General features: G+C 40.5%; 1 protein-coding gene across 2 annotated transcripts in view; it reads right to left on the bottom strand.

Annotated features, from left to right (window-relative positions):
• LOC122838677 (chloride channel CLIC-like protein 1) overlaps positions 1-16,298 on the bottom strand; it is a 71,472-nt gene extending 55,174 nt beyond the window's left edge. For both annotated transcript variants that reach the window (XM_044129494.1, XM_044129495.1), the window contains exons 1-6: positions 15,842-16,298; positions 13,792-13,886; positions 1,680-1,767; positions 1,551-1,604; positions 579-725; positions 393-492 (exon numbers count right to left, since the gene is read on the bottom strand). In XM_044129494.1, coding sequence (XP_043985429.1) covers positions 393-492; positions 579-725; positions 1,551-1,604; positions 1,680-1,767; positions 13,792-13,886 — 484 coding nt within the window. In that variant the 5' untranslated portion in view covers positions 15,842-16,298. The remainder of the gene's footprint in view (positions 1-392; positions 493-578; positions 726-1,550; positions 1,605-1,679; positions 1,768-13,791; positions 13,887-15,841) is intronic.

The raw sequence follows: 16,298 nt of genomic DNA, 5'->3' as shown, positions 1-16,298 counted from the left end.
GTTCTGAACCCCTCTGCAGATTAGCATGAAAATAGTTTAATTAGCCTGACGAAAAACGATCTTACAAAACTTCAAATCACATCATCTACACCATTTAAATACTATGTATTCAAAAACAGTTTTTCCTTTCAAACCTGACTTTTATCACAAAATCTCCTCCCACCAAAAAATTGGAAGATACGACATTTAAGGTAATACAAAAACATTTTCAGGGCTAGCTAAATTTCAACTGTGAAATACCATTTCCAGGGTGAATTTACCATTTACAGAGAGGATGGATTCAAAGATACAGAAACTCTATAACACTCAATAACCTTTCAAACAAGTGAAGATAACAAATCAATACAACTTAATTAGTTTGCATTGCTATGCATTCATAAGTGCAATTATACCTTTCAAACCATCGGTCCAATCCATTTCTTGTATTCCTTTACATTCTTCATTGAGGTTTACGGTTTTTCTGATGATGTTTTGATGCTCAAAGAAGGCAACCTAAACAAATATTGAAAGCATTTAACAGTTCAATGTTGTATGACAGCCAAAGACAAAGCTAGAGTATCAAAGGTGTTCTGGATTACCTGGTACACACATAACCAACTCCAAAGAATACTGACAACGAAGTAAAAGATCAGCACCCAGATGAATTTCAAGGGCCAAAAGATTAGAGCACCAGAAGACTTCTTGATGCAGATGATGGCTAACAGAATCAAAACAAGCATCCCGATCTGCAAAAAGAGGGTGGTAATAGCAGGTAAACGAGATGGGGAACATTTATTCTTTAAGACATGAAAAGGACAAATGACAACAACTTTAGCTTGGACTTTAAAGTGGTGTTTTTAAAAACTATGCTTAGTAAAAAACTAAAACTCTTCAAATACATTTTAAACAATGTTTTATGTGTAGTTCTTTTAGTAATCCCTAAATTCACTTATAATTTATACTTCTTTTTATGCAAAATAAAAATGTGAAAGCAGGATTGCTCATTTATGTTTGCTTTATCCATCTCACCTTCAACTCTTATTAGCTTCCCTGTCCCTCATAAGGAAACGCATCCCTGCTCTTCTGCTTCCAGATGATGGACTGAGCAGTGCTCCATGTGATAGTCAAAATGTGGGATATAGCTTCCTCAGGTTATTCCTCACCTGTTTTCCTTTCTCTTAATAATGTTCATTCACAATTCTTCTCAAATAAACATGCTAATTCCATGTGTTAGGTTCACCAAGTGGCTCAGAGTAAGAGCAAGTGCAGCAGATATAGATCTGGAGGCTGCTGTCCCACATTTGATTGATGAGTAAAGGCAACTACTGCAAAAACATTTTAACTATCCATGCAGTCAGACCTCATTCCAAGATTATGACTCAGGACTTTTATGATGCTAGGCAATAGTTAACTGCCCCACCATGCAGCCCTCAAACATTTTTGATGTCAACCATTTTGATATTGATGAGCTGTGTGTGTATGTGTGTACACCCCAGCAGATTTTAGATCACAATTGTTTATTTTGAGCATTTTAAAATGTGTTTCTGCATGTGCCCTGTTGAAACACTAACCTGTCTCTGCAGATCCTCCACATGTTGACTACTGGATCTCCAGTGTGGCTCAGTCTATTTACAGAGAAAATGAACGCTAGGACACATTTGTAAATAAAGATTTCAGAATAAATATAGATATAAACTGACCTCTGTCGTCTGTCGCATTCTTTTGGCAACTATATCATAGTTGAGCATGTCATGTATGTCTAGCCACTCGTCGTCCATCTGAACACGCCTGGAAAAATAGCAATAAAAGCTGGTTGATAATGCAAAAATCCAGTTTTCACAACATAAGACTTTCAGCCAACCTAAAATAACATAAATGGCATTAATGTTTCGGACGTCACAGCAACTCTAACTCAAACCTACAAGTATCAACCGAAAGTGAAAGCACGGTCGACAAACTTATTTATCGAAAAAACAAAGAGGTGTCCAGAAAATGTGGTGAGGAGAGACGAAGCATAAAAACTCACAGTGAAATATCGAGATTTAATGGCGGCTAAGATATTGTTGTCGAAATGCCCAGTGTACTACGTAAATAGGCTCCAAGACTTTTTGAGGAGGAGCCGTCCGATATAGATTCCTATGAGCTCTGCCTTCTTTTAAATGATCTCGATAAACATTATTTACGATATAGGCTACTCGCCCAAATACTTCATTGGTTTGTATGACCTTTTTACTGTTATTTTTTTTCCAAAGTAATACAATAAAATACAGTAGATGTATAGTATTTTATTTTTTCCAGATAGTCCAACTGAAAAGTGAACTTTGCTAGTTTCACATAAAAAGAACAAAAACATAAAGACATCATCGTGTCACCTGTTGAGGATTAACTGTTGTAAAAAACTTTGTGCCTGTGGTGCTAATGTCATATAGGTAATATCTGAGCGGAATTAGCTTTAATAAATTACATCCTAAAATGACTTGTCGGACAAGAAAACGCATTGCCATGTTTTAGGCGCCTCCCGTAATAACCCATGTTCACGCGCAGATAAACATGTCGACTGTGTTACCCACTTAACTATTACAAGAGTTTACGCTTGTAATAGTTATAATGAATATAAATATCACTATATATCATCAAAAACAAATGTATGTAATCACTACCTGTGGCGACTATCTGCAATATTTTGTAACAAAAAATAGTTTTATGATTATTTGAAAACTGTATTTTGTATTGAATCTGATTATCTACCTTGAATTCAAGTTTGTTCAATGATTTGAAACATTACAATGTGTTGTAATGTTTCCTGCAACGGCAGTGTTAAATGGGGCCGGCGTGCTGTGTACAAAGCTTCGAACATGAGCAGAAGTGAACGGGTTGGTATCGGTATAATTATCTTTCATTTGAAACGTAAGGGCTGGGTAGTAATGCATCCCGTCGTCTGCATTCCCCCCATGGGCATAACCTTGACATTCAGTAGCAACGAATGTGTTTGTAGAGCTAGCCTGTGGTTGAGTGGGGCCGTAGTGCGGTGCAAACATGTCCCCTCCTTTGGCGTACGAGCCGAAACAGCGTTCGTTACACAGAAAAGGGTTGTAATGTTCACATTTCTCCACCGCCACCTCTTCAGTAGCCTTTCTACACTCTGCACCCTCGGAAGACATATCCAATGTCATAAACGGGTTGGAATAATCAGTTTCGAGCCCATAGTTTTCACGGGAGTGACGGGCGTCGGCATCCATATTGCGGTTGCTCAGCAACGGGCTAATGCAGTTTCTCGGCTTTATTGCTAGCCGCAACTATCTCTCTTACTGAAAGCTCACCACTCGTCCAGCAAGGCGAGGAGGTCCCTTCGTGGTCGCCAGTGTTAACCGTTCCTGCTTAGCCTTCTGACCGTGGTCGGGAGACACAGGGGAGTTCTTTCTCCAGGGCCGAAGTGAAAAACCTACTTCGGGGTTAACGCCTTCTACGCCTTGCACATGAACCACACAGTGGCACGAAGGTGGCTGGAAGTTAACCTTTAATAGCGCCAGCTAACAGAAAACTGCACAGACTTTTCCCTAACCGCTGCTCCGGTCGTCAGCTACGCTCACACTCAGTCTCTCCCACCTCCCTCCGCCTTCCCGTTCTCTCTTTTGCATGCAGCGCCCCCTTTCTGACCGGAAGACGGCTGCCACACTCAGCATACACACGACTTACTGAGCAATCTTCACATACAGTGGAGGCACTTCCCGCAACAAATGTGACAAAAAAGTAAAAACTGAAGAATTCTGTAAGAGACTGTTGTTTTTACAGCATTGCTAACGCCATACTTTTCCAAACCTTTACAGACCTCGGACCTACAGATCTGTCTAAACCAAATATAAAACAAAACGTGATATAAATAAAAACAAGCATTTACCAACTAATCAGAGTAAAACATTTATTGTCAAATTTTAAATATTTACAAAACATCATGTATGCATTTATTGTAGTTAGGATAAACTGCAGTTCATCTGCTGGGAGGAAAAGCATCTTTAAAAAAGATGTACAAGTTGCATCAGCCTAAACACTACCAGAACAGGTCCAAAGTCTCCAAGGCTTAAATACTCTTTCAGTCACATTTATCTGAAAACAGTATTTAAAAATAATCTCCAGTTCATGTGTTTGTCACAGAGAAGCTTGATGCGTATGTGGAAAAGAGGAGGAAAAAGTTCACATTTATTTTCCTCTCTTCCCTTTACCACCCTTAGGCTGTTGTCCTTTTCCTTTTCCTCCTTTTCCTCGCTGTTCTTTCCTCTGCGCCCCCCGCATGTCCTTCTTCATGCGTCCGTCCACCACTTTGAAGAGTCCCTTCACTCCACGAGGCCGTCTCACCTTCTTACTAACTCCTTTTTTGGCTACCAAGCAGGGCCGGATTTAGGAGGATGTGGGCCCCTGGGCTGGAGTCAGGATGGGGGCCCCTGGGCTAGAGTCAATATATATATATATATGTAGTGACTATTTGTCCAAAATAAAATAAAAAATAAAAACTGAAGACTCAAAAGTGATCAAAGCAAAAGTGAATTAAACGCCAATAGTCACCTGATGCACGGTGGGTTCTGGTTTACGCAGTTCAAAAAGGATCAGAAGTCAAAATGCAGTTCTATTCTTTTTATTCCAATTCAGGCAAACAAGTTATAGATTCAAATGACTGATTGACTGACTGACTGACTGACTGACTGGCTGGCTGATTGACTGACTGACTGGCTGGCTGGTAAAGAACCTTATGACCACCCACGTGCACACTGAGCTACCTAAGACCTACCCATTTATACCATGACACACCCACATCCCAAACTGAAATTAACTAACCAATTAAGCGAACCGTTAACCAAAGAACCTATTATAAATAACAAATTAAACAAAAAATTCTAATTATAAATCAACTAGAAAATAAACAAATAAGAATACAAATAAACTATGTAATCTAAATTCTAAGATTTAACTGAAAATTGGTAAATAGCTCCTACACTCCAGCCCCTAATTGTGCATTAAATCACAATTACATCTTTAACTAAAGGAGCTATTCTAACAACAACCTCAATAATATCCTACATTAATGCAAAGATATTAATTCTTCTTTGTTCTTCATTTTTATAATGATGAACCTATAAGAGAAGAAAGAAAGAATAGAATGGGAAGAATAAGAATGTCTTCAGTCTGCAGATGCCTCCAGGAGCATACAGAGTTTCGTCACTGGCCTCTCCAACACACTGGTTTTGGTCTGAAGTTGCACTGAGCGAACCAGGCCTCCTGCATCAGCTTTGACTGCCAGGACTCTCCCCATCTGCCAACATCCTCTGGGTGCTGTAGCATCTGCAATCAGGACAATGTCTCCAGGAGAGATGTTTCTTCTCAGTCTCATCCACTTTTGTCTTTCCTGCAGTAAGGGCAGATACTCAGAGATCCATCTTTTCCAAAAGAGTTCAGCCATATACTGTACTTGCTTCCATCTGCGCCTGAGGTACAGGTCTTGTTTTTGAAACAGTCCAGGTGGCAGAACAGGTTTACCTTTTAACGTTAAGATGTGATTTGGTGTGAGTGCTTCTAAATCATTTGGATCATCAGAGACCAAAGTGATGGGTCTGTCATTCAAAATAGCTTCAGCCTCGCAAAAAAAACAGTTTGTAGTGTTTCATCATCCACAACCTGCTGTTTTAGAACTGAGGTGAGTACACCCTAACTGAACGAATCAATCGTTCCCAGATGCCACCTTGATGTGAAGCTGCAGGTATATTGAAGTGCCAATTTGTGCCATCCTGGACCAGAGCTCTTTGGATTTTACTCTGGTTTAAGGCAGCCAGACTTTCTTTTAGCTCTCTATTGGCTCCTACAAAATTTGTGCCATTATCAGATCTGATGGAAGAGACTGGACCACGCCTGCAGATGAATCTTCTGATTGCATTAATACAAGAATCAGTGTCAAGGGTATGAGCTATTTCTAAATGAGCACGACTAGTTGGACAAGTAAATAATACTCCATAACGTTTGAGAATACTCCTGCCCTCTTAACATCAATGGGGCCAAAATAATCAACACCAACATCTGAAAATGGTGCTTTGTCTGGTTTTACCCTTTCCTGAGGCAGGTCGGCCATTTTTGTTCCAAAACCTTTCCTCTATTTCTTCTGCAAGTGACACAGTCAGACAGGATCTTTCTGGCAGCAGAATTTGCACTGATTATCCAGTATCTCCGACGCAGCCTGGACAACATGTGGCTTCTTCCTGCATGACCAAGCAGATAGTGAATGTAACGCAGAATTAATGTTGCCACATGCATGTTTTTACATAGGATGACCGGATGCTTAATTTCAGATGGCATAGCAGCTCTTCTGAGACGTCCGCCCACTCTGAGGACTCCATTATCGACCACTGGATCGAGTCTGTACAGCCGGCTGTCTTTAGAGACGGTCTTGTTGGCTCCAAGTGAGCTGATCTCTGGTCCAAACCTGTGATGCTGCTCAAAGAGAATAATGAAATGCTCTGCTCTAGCTAGATCTTCGGATGTCAAACATTGCATTTTCAGCATGGTTTTAAACTGCTGCATCTTTTGTGACACCTTTTGCTCTTTAATGTTTGAATCTTCTGTAGACTGATGCGTTATGGCAGAAAACTCTTTTCTTTTCTGAGACAACCAAAGGAGGAGTTCTTTGAGCTTTAAAACCCAAGCTACAGATGTTTTTAGCTTCATCCAGGATGAGAAGTAGGAGATGAAAAAACTGGTAGGGCTTTTAGCCTCCTCAACAATAGCATTAACAATCACATCCTTTTTTATTTCAGAATCATCAGCAGGAAGCAAGTCAGACTTTACCTCCAGCGTGGGCCATCTGTTTTCAGACTCGATTAGAAACTCAGGACCATTAATCCATTTGCTGTGCTCCAAAAAATTTTCTGCTTTCATCCCTCTTGTTGCTTCATCTGCTGGATTATCTTTGGAACTCACATATCTCCACTGGTTACCTTGTGTAGCTTCTCTGATGATGGACACTCTGTTTGCAACAAAGGTATGAAACCTTTTTGCTTCGCTGCAGATGTATTTTAGGACAGTGGTGCTGTCAGTCCAAAAAACAGATGTCTCCAGTTCAATATGTAATTCTCTGTGAAGCAGTTGGTCCATTCGGACAGCAAGGACGGCTGCAGTGAGCTCCAGTCGAGGAATGGTTGTCTGCTTGAGAGGAGCGACTCTGGCCTTTCCTAGGAGAAATGCCAGATGTACATGATGCTCATTTTGCAGTCTTATATATGACACTGCACCATACCCCACTTGGCTGGCATCAGAGAAATGGTGGAGTTGTGCTGTAACAGGACAAAAATTTTTAGGTTTAATGCAACGACTCACTTCAAACTTTGAGATCCTCTTCAGGTCATCCAGCCAGTCGGTCCATTGCTTAGAAAAATGATGGTGAATTGCATCATCCCAGCCCAGGTTTCTTCTGCAGAGCTCTTGTAAAAGCAGTTTGGCAGTGATGATGAAGGGAGCAAGGAACCCCAAGGGATCATACAATGAACTCACTACTGACAGTATTCCTCTTCTTGTGTGGGACCGCTCTTGAAGTGAAGCTTTGAATTTAAAGGAGTCGCTTTGAATGCACCACTGCAATCCAAGTGCTCGTTCCATTGGAAGCTCCAGATCCATTTCCAACATTTTCTTTGCTTTGATGTTGTCTGAAACTGTTTGCAGAACTGCAGGACTATTACTGAGCCACTTGGAGAGCTTGAATCCTCCTTTATTACAGAGAGCTGTCAAATCTTGAGCAAACTTTATTGCTTCCTCTTCTGTAGGCAAGGATTTTAAGCAATCATCCACATAAAAATTATGTTTTATTGTACTGACCACTTCAGCTGGGAACTGCTGGGCATTGTCTTCTGCCGTTCTTCTTAATGCATAATTTGCACAGCTCGGCGAGGACACTGCTCCAAACAAATGTACTGTCATCCGATATTCCTGTGGAACTTGTGACGTGTCACCATTGGGCCACCAGAGGAAGCGAAGACAGTCTCTGTGTTTCTCTGGAACATGAACCTGGTGGAACATAGCTTGAATATCTGCCATAACTGCTATTGGCTCTTGCCTGAAACGCAGAAGAACTCCCACAACCGAGTTGGTCAGATCAGGTCCTTGTAGCAGCTGGCAGTTCAGTGAGGTTCCTTGAATGTTGCAGCACAGTCAAAACAACTCTCAGTTTGCCTTTTCGGGGTGATAAACACCATGGTGGGGTATGTACCACACCTGTCCCTCATTTCTCATTAACTGATCAGCATGAACAATTTCAGCATATCCATTACATAGCATGTCATTCATAAATGCAATGTAATCTTTCTTGAAGGTGCTGCTCTTATTAAACTTTCTTTTCAAGCTCTGAAGACGTTGTTCTGCAATACAACGGTTAATGGGCAAGATGGAACTTTCAGATTTAAAAGGCAAATCAATACAATAGTGTCCATTTTTTAATTGTGCTGAATTGTTCATGATATTCATAAACTTGATGTCATCTCTGGACATTTCAATCTGCTCTTGGGATGTTTTTTCATTGAAATCATGATTGTATTGTTCAATCAACATTGTTTCCAGATGTTCAACAGAAATCCTGTTTACAGTGAAGGAATAGCAGCCTGTTTTTTTCCTTTCACTCCGGAGTGGGCCATTGATGACCCATCCAACTCGTGTCCAAACTGCATATGGGCCTTCCTCCTGACTGTTGATCAGCTCCCATGGCTCCATTACTTTAGGTGCGTCGCCAATGAGCAGATCTACATCAGTGTCTATGTTGTGGAGCTTGATGCTTTGCAGGTATGGCCACTTGTCGATGTCCTCCTGTTGTGGAACATTTTGCTTTGAAACAGGCATTAGTTTCTGTGTCATGACATCTGGAAGGTCAATGAAATCATTTTTATCAAGTGCTGCTACTTGGAGTCCAGATATGATGTTTGTACTCACAATGTCCTTATGTCCCATTGTTTGCAGCTGGATACTTGTTTTTTTACCTTTCAGTTGCAGCCTTTGGGCCAAACTTTCAGTGCAGAATGTTCCTGTGCTGCCCGGTCCAAAACGCATATGTCTGCACAGTGGTGTTGGTTTTTGGACTCCTGACTTGAACTGCAACGATAGAAAGGTTTGAGTTATCTTCATCACAGACCCTGACATGACCACAGGTCTGAGTCATTGTGGTGGTAGTACTCAGAGGATTCTGTGGATATCTGGAGAAAACTCCTGTACTCTCCTTGTCAATGTGCAAGACACTGGGATGATGCTGGTGACAAACAGAACAAACCAAGCGACCTCTGCATTCTCTGCTTACGTGACCCACCTTTAAGCAGCCAAAACACATTCCTTTCTCTTTAATAAAGCTTACTTTATCTTTATGTGGCTTGTCTTTAAACTTAAAGCATTTGTCAACCGTATGATTACTTAAGAGACAATACAAACAGCTGTGGCCTTTTGAAGACTTGTTCTTATCTTTAGATGGATATTCATTATTTACTGCAATAACATTTGTAGCAAAGCTGCTCCCCCTTTTCTTCTGTTTGATAAAGCTGTTATTGGGGTTTTTAGAGTTGGGCTGTTGGAGGTCCATGATGTTACCAAACAGTGGATCAGATGCAACTTTAACTTGTTTTTCAATAAAAACAACCAGATCAGTGAATAATGCCCTCTGACCCTGTGTTCCTGCAAGTCACAGGCTACATTTCTCCAGCTCTCTCTCATTTTATAGGGAAGCTTTAAGATTATACTCCTCATATTTGACGGTAAGTCCAGTTCTTTCATATGAGTGATGTGTTCTGTCAAATTTGAGCATCCCTTAAGAAACAGAGAAAATGCTTGCAGTGAATTAATGTCCTCACTTTTAATAGCTGGCCAGTTGTTAATTTTGTCCATATAGGCACATGCAATTTTATATTCGTTTCCAAAATGTTCAGAGAGAAGACTTTTAGCTTTAAGGTAGCCTAATTTTGATGGTAAATGCTGGCAACTATGCACAAGGTCTCTAGGCTGCCCCCTAGTGTATTGTTCTAAAAAGTGCAAACAGTCACTCAAGTTGGACGTTTTGCCTCCACCCGTTTTCAAACGATCTTATAAATGATCTATATTGAAGAGGATCGCCATCAAAAACGCAGGGATGTTTCTTGGTGGCAAGACAGAGGTTTGGTTTTGCTGAACCAGCATGGCAGTGATGTCATTTTGCCTCTGCATGATGTTAAGAATACTGGTTTGCTGATCCATTTGTTGTTCTGGTTGCCGTTGGATGTTTGTGTTCGGACTTTGATGATCAGATAATTGAGCATTGACCAGTGGCTTATCAACGCTTTGAATTGCTGGCTTTTGTTTTAGCCGAACAACTGGTTGCTCATAAATAGCAGAGGACATTTTAACATAGTCCCTATTTTCCTCTGAAACAAATGCATCGGCACATGGATTAAGTTTTAGCGCCGAATTGAAATTGTACTTTTCAACATAAGAATTCATGCCATCAGAACATTTTGAGCCACGCTGTGAATTTATTTCCAACACACGGAGTTTCGCATTAGCAGCCGCTAACTTTGTCTCAAGTTCAAGTTGCTCCTTTTCTTGTTTTAGCTTTTCCTCCAGCGCTTCTAGGTGATGTTTCCTTTTGAGTCCTGCAGCGCGCTCCAGCAGCGCCGCTCTCTCGGCTTCTGCCTTAATGCGAGCCGATGAAGTGGAGGAGACACGGGACATCCGAGAGTCTGTTTTAGATTTCACATTGGAAGCGCTGTCTTCGGGATTTATTACGTCATCAACATCATTTATGACTTTATCATAATCGTCTGCACTTGATTGCACAAAGGGCTTACCCAGTTCACATAACCAGCCCCTGACAAGCTCTGTAAACTCGTAGTAAGTTTTCATTTTATTTTGAAAATGTTCGTTTTGTTTCAAGAGTTCATCAGAGGGGAGTGGCAAACTTGTCAGGCTTTTATGAGACACCTCTGCACCATGACAACATTGAATAAATGTAGCAAGAAGAGAATTCACTGAGTCAACTTTATCATTTGACTCCATCAAAATATTCAAATCGTCCATTATTCGTCTTGCTTGCTTCAGTTTAACGTTTCTTTTATCTTGACACATTTTTATGTAAAACATTAAGCCTTTCTCAGTCAATTTGACACTTCTTTTGGAAGAAACCTCCAAGTCACTCTTGGTCAACTCTGCTTTAGCTACGTCAGACATTTTGGCGAACACTTTGAACTGCTTGTAGCTTTGTTGTTGCTGTCTTTACTTCCTTTTTCGTTTAAACCCACTGGCTGGAGTAAATATACAGCGCATCAACTCAGTCCTTCATTCATCTTCATTTTTAGTAAATTTGTGCAGTAACGTTGATGCTATCATCAAACTCTTCTCGTTTGGCCATTTCTTTCACAGCATTAGCAATCATCGTACATACCGCCGTGTTGAAGAAAGACGTGAGCGTTTATGGCTTGTAGGTGAGGCACCTTCATGGCTGATGGGCGCGGCAGCTTCCTCCCGTTGTTAGCGTCCGAAGCCCAAAGGAGACGGTTCCTCCAAACTTTAAGCGGCCTTCCGCGTATCAGCAGATTTGAGAGGGTAGATTTAAACTCCAAGGTCGGGTTCTTTACTTGAATGTAGTGACTATTTGTCCAAAATAAAATAAAAAATAAAAACTGAAGACTCAAAAGTGATCAAAGCAAAAGTGAATTAAACGCCAATAGTCACCTGATGCACGGTGGGTTCTGGTTTACGCAGTTCAAAAAGGATCAGAAGTCAAAATGCAGTTCTATTCTTTTTATTCCAATTCAGGCAAACAAGTTATAGATTCAAATGACTGATTGACTGACTGACTGACTGACTGATTGACTGACTGACTGGCTGGCTGATTGACTGACTGACTGGCTGGCTGGTAAAGAACCTTATGACCACCCACGTGCACACTGAGCTACCTAAGACCTACCCATTTATACCATGACACACCCACATCCCAAACTGAAATTAACTAACCAATTAAGCGAACCGTTAACCAAAGAACCTATTATAAATAACAAATTAAACAAAAAATTCTAATTATAAATCAACTAGAAAATAAACAAATAAGAATACAAATAAACTATGTAATCTAAATTCTAAGATTTAACTGAAAATTGGTAAATAGCTCCTACAATATATATATATATATATATATATATATATATATATATATATATATATATATATATATTTGTATGTGTTTGTTTTGTTTTAGAGGATGAACAGAAAATGACCGAACAGTAAGTTTTGACAACTTACAACTTTAATAAGCCAGTTGTCACAAACAACTCTGAACTCTTTTCTAGAAAGACTAAACCACATGTTGGGGTTGAAACTAGAATATGATGCTTGCATCACAAAATAAAATCACTGAATAGTTATTGTTGCCTGGACTTCAACACATAAAACAGATTGAGTGCAAGAAATGCAATGCTCAAATATACTTTTACAAAGCAAAGCGAGTAAAACAATATTTATACAAATATCCCCAGCATTTACAAGTCCATATAAGTACAAGTGGAATATATCAAAACTCAAACTTTTTCTTTGGTTTTAAAGTTCTTGGTAAATAGTGGAGGAAATAAATGTCAAAAAAGTGCTTCTCTGCCAGTCAGACAGAACATGGATATAAACAATATCTTCTGGAAAAAAGAGATCAGGCATACTGTAGTTTTCAGAAAATATCCTGACCCAGGTAAGTCCAAAGTGCTGCCCTCTGAAGGATTTTTTAAAGTTTAGGCATTTGCGTTCAGTTGCGTGCTTCCAGTCACTGAAACCAGTTTCAAAGTTTGACTGAGTATTAGCATTGCTGAAAATGCGGCATGCAAAACAAAATGCAGCTCCGGTGGATGGAGAGTAGAGCAGCCACGGTCTTTCGACTTACTCACCATTTAACATCTTGTGTTTAAAGTGAGATTTGGAGAAGTGACGCTTTTGATGCTTGTACACCCGTTCTGATGCTTGAAAGCCAACATTCATATTTTGACAGCTCTCCGGTCCTCGCTCAGCCCAGTAAGCTCGCACGGACTCGTCAATTTCCCCCCAATGCGCCGGATCGGTACTGTACGGATCCACAGTCGCCTTTTCCATCTGCGGAAGAAGATCCCGCTTCCACCAACTCTGACTCCACAGACGCCAGTCCAGCCACCGACTCAGTCACGGTTAAAGGTTCTGGCGGGATCTTAGTGCCGGTGTTAGCATAGCTAAGGGTTTGAGGAGCGGGATAATGATGTTCTGCTCCATCTCCGCTAACAGGTTTAAAAAGCCTGTCAGTTTAGGCATTTTGTTTGTCGCCTCTTTGGCGCGATGCTTTTTTCTTTCTTCCTTCTTTTCTGCGCTCCGCTGTCATATTTCCTGTTGTCCGCCATTGTAAAATAATATTCCCTTGACGCTCCTCCTCCCCAATGCGTAAGATGCGTCAAAAGTGGACCAATAACAAGCAAGCATTCAAGATGGACGTTTGCCAGAACAAATTGGAACATTTTTCATCGGTGCTGTCAAAATCATGGTAGTCATTGATTAAATTCTGACACTATCCATTCACAAAAATATAAAACATCCTTCGGGGCCCCCGAAATGCCGGGGCCCCGGGCTGCAGCCCCGGTAAGCCCCTGCTAAAATCCGGCCCAGCTACCAAGTATGTTACTTCTCTTTTTTCCTTTTTCACGCCTGCTTTTTTGTAGATACTGACAGAATACGGAAACAGAAACTTCATTAGTATATGTATTTTTTTTAAGTTAGCATCAACCAGTAAACAACTGCAGCTCCGGTCTCACAGTAGTCAAAACAAACCTCTTCAGCTGAGCCATCTTCTCTCTTTCAGAAATGTCGGCAGTGTTGACGACAGCCTCGGCCTTCTTCTTGGCTTGTTCCATCTTCTTCAGCATCTAGATGAGTCCAACAGAAACTGGACTTAATCTCTGTCCATTTTCTAAATTATAATGATTTCAATCCTTCTGTATATCCTCAATCTGAGCTAGTTTCACAGCATTTTTCTCTAAATGTTGGAGATCTCAGATATCTTTCTTTTTCAGATGAACTTTTTCTAATTTTATTTACTACATTCTGTCCTTGTTGCGTTTTGACCCTGTTTTTAATTTTTTTTCTTTTGTCTTTTGGCACTTTTGACAAATTTGGAATAGTTGGAGCTGTTTCTTCTAATATACTTGCAACTTCCCTAAGCCAAGGAGGCATTTCCTCTTCAGAGGTGCTGTCTGGTTTCAAAGCAGTTGGACTTATTTGTGTGGCTACAGATGAAATGTTCTGAAAGGCCAAATCCTGAGAGGGGTCATCATTCTCCCTGACAAAACCTACTGGCACAAACTCATAAGTGGCATTGGGGCCGCGGTTTCGAAAGAGCTTCAGCAGATGGTTGACCATGTCAGACAGTTTGCAGAAAGTCATCATTACTGCAGTTCCACTGGGATGGGGGAGGCCTGCTGAATTTCTTGAGTGGGAATCAAAAACTAATATATAATATTTGACAGTCCCTTAGATGACCATTCAGACAAGCCAATGCTTCTAATCTCTGCTGGTAAATCTGGGTTCAAAGTTAACGATGACCAGGAAGAGAGGGTGGGAGAGATATCGCCAGGCCAGCAAAGTATTATAAACAATGAAGCTACTTCTGAGATGAGCCATTTGGTCTATGCCACTTATAAAAAAAAGAGAATTAAGTTTGCTGGGGAGACAAGATTGTGACTCCAGATCTAACCATAAAGCGTTCTTTCTATTCATAAACCAATTTGATATGATTTTAAGTTGTGTTGACCAATAATAAAGCTGCAGGGATGGTAACGACAAACCTCCAAGATGTTTTGGCTTAGTTAATATAGAAAACTTGACTCTTGGGTGTTTGTTGTTCCAGACAAAGCGAGATAAATGAGAATTTAGTAATTTGAAGTGTGCAGGGGATAAATAGCAGGGAAGATTTTGATATAAATAGTTCAGTCGCGAAAGAATGTTCATTTTTATAATATTGATTCTCCCTAAGAAGGAGGTTGGCAGGGGGGCCCAATTTATTAAATCATTTTTTATCTTCTGAATTAAAGGTGAGTAATTAGTTTCAAAAAGATTATTCAGATCAGGTGTAACAAAAATACCCAGATACTTGAAGCCTCTGATAGACATTTGAAAAGGAGATTGCATAAACCTTTCGGAGGGGATGCTGAAAGGGGTTGCGACAGATTTTCCTAAATTGATTTTATATCCTGATAAAGCACTGAATGTAGCCATAGATTCCAGGACAGCTGGAATTGATTTCTCAGGATCACACATATACAAAAGAACGTCATCTGCGAATAATGAAATTATATGGTTTCTACCGCCTATATTGATTCCAGATACATCCGGATTAGTCCTGATAATCTCAGCCAGGGGTTCAATAAACAAAGTAAACAATAAGGGTGAAAGGGGGCACCCCTGCCTACAACCCCTATGAATCTTGAAGGGCTCAGACATCAAACCATTTGTGTTAACTGAGGCTGTTGGGTCTGAATAAAAGCTTTTAACCAGATTGATAAAATTTGGCCCCAGACCGAATTTATGTAACACCTGAAAAAGAAACTGCCATTCAACTGGGTCAAAAGCCTTCTCGGCATCGAGGGAAACAATTACTGCTGGCTCTTTGTGAACATTAAAGTACTGAACAACATTAAGAACGCGTCGTATATTGTCTGTGCCATATCTCCTTTTTATAAACCCTGCCTGATCTGGATTTATAATTTTAGGAAGGATGTTTTCCAATCTCCGGGCCAATACTTTTGCCACAATTTTATAATCAACGTTAAGCAAACTAAAGAAGAAACTATCCTAAAGGAGGAACAATCCAGGGGACTTTTACCTTCTTTTAGAAGAAGACTGATGGAGGCATGTCTCCATGAGGGGGGGATGCCATTTCTCAAAATGTCATTAACAGCAGGCATGAACATTGGTTGAATCTCTGGCCAAAATAGCTTAAAACATTCCAATGGAAATCCATCGGGTCCAGGACATTTTCTGTTTGGCATAGATTTAATTGGAGCCCAAACTTCCTCCGGAGTGATAGCAGCATCTAAAAAGGCACGATCTTCTTCCGTGACGGAAGGTAAAGATATGCTGGTTGTTAATTAGCCTTAGCTAATGCTTAGTTCATTAGCATTAGCCTTTTTTTTGCCGCACGTTTTCCGGGAACTGCCGCAAAACGTGCGGCAGTTCCCGGGAACGAGCCGCACGTTTTGATACCACTTTTGTGGGTGGGCTCGCAGCGAGCCGCATTAATGTCCGCGGAAGAAGAAGTTAAGAATAATAATAAAGAGACA

Source organism: Gambusia affinis, linkage group LG10 (assembly GCF_019740435.1).
Source record: "Gambusia affinis linkage group LG10, SWU_Gaff_1.0, whole genome shotgun sequence".
NCBI lineage: Eukaryota > Metazoa > Chordata > Actinopteri > Cyprinodontiformes > Poeciliidae > Gambusia > Gambusia affinis.
The sequence above is the reverse complement of the archived record's forward strand: the minus strand, read 5'-3'. Positions and strand labels throughout refer to the sequence as shown.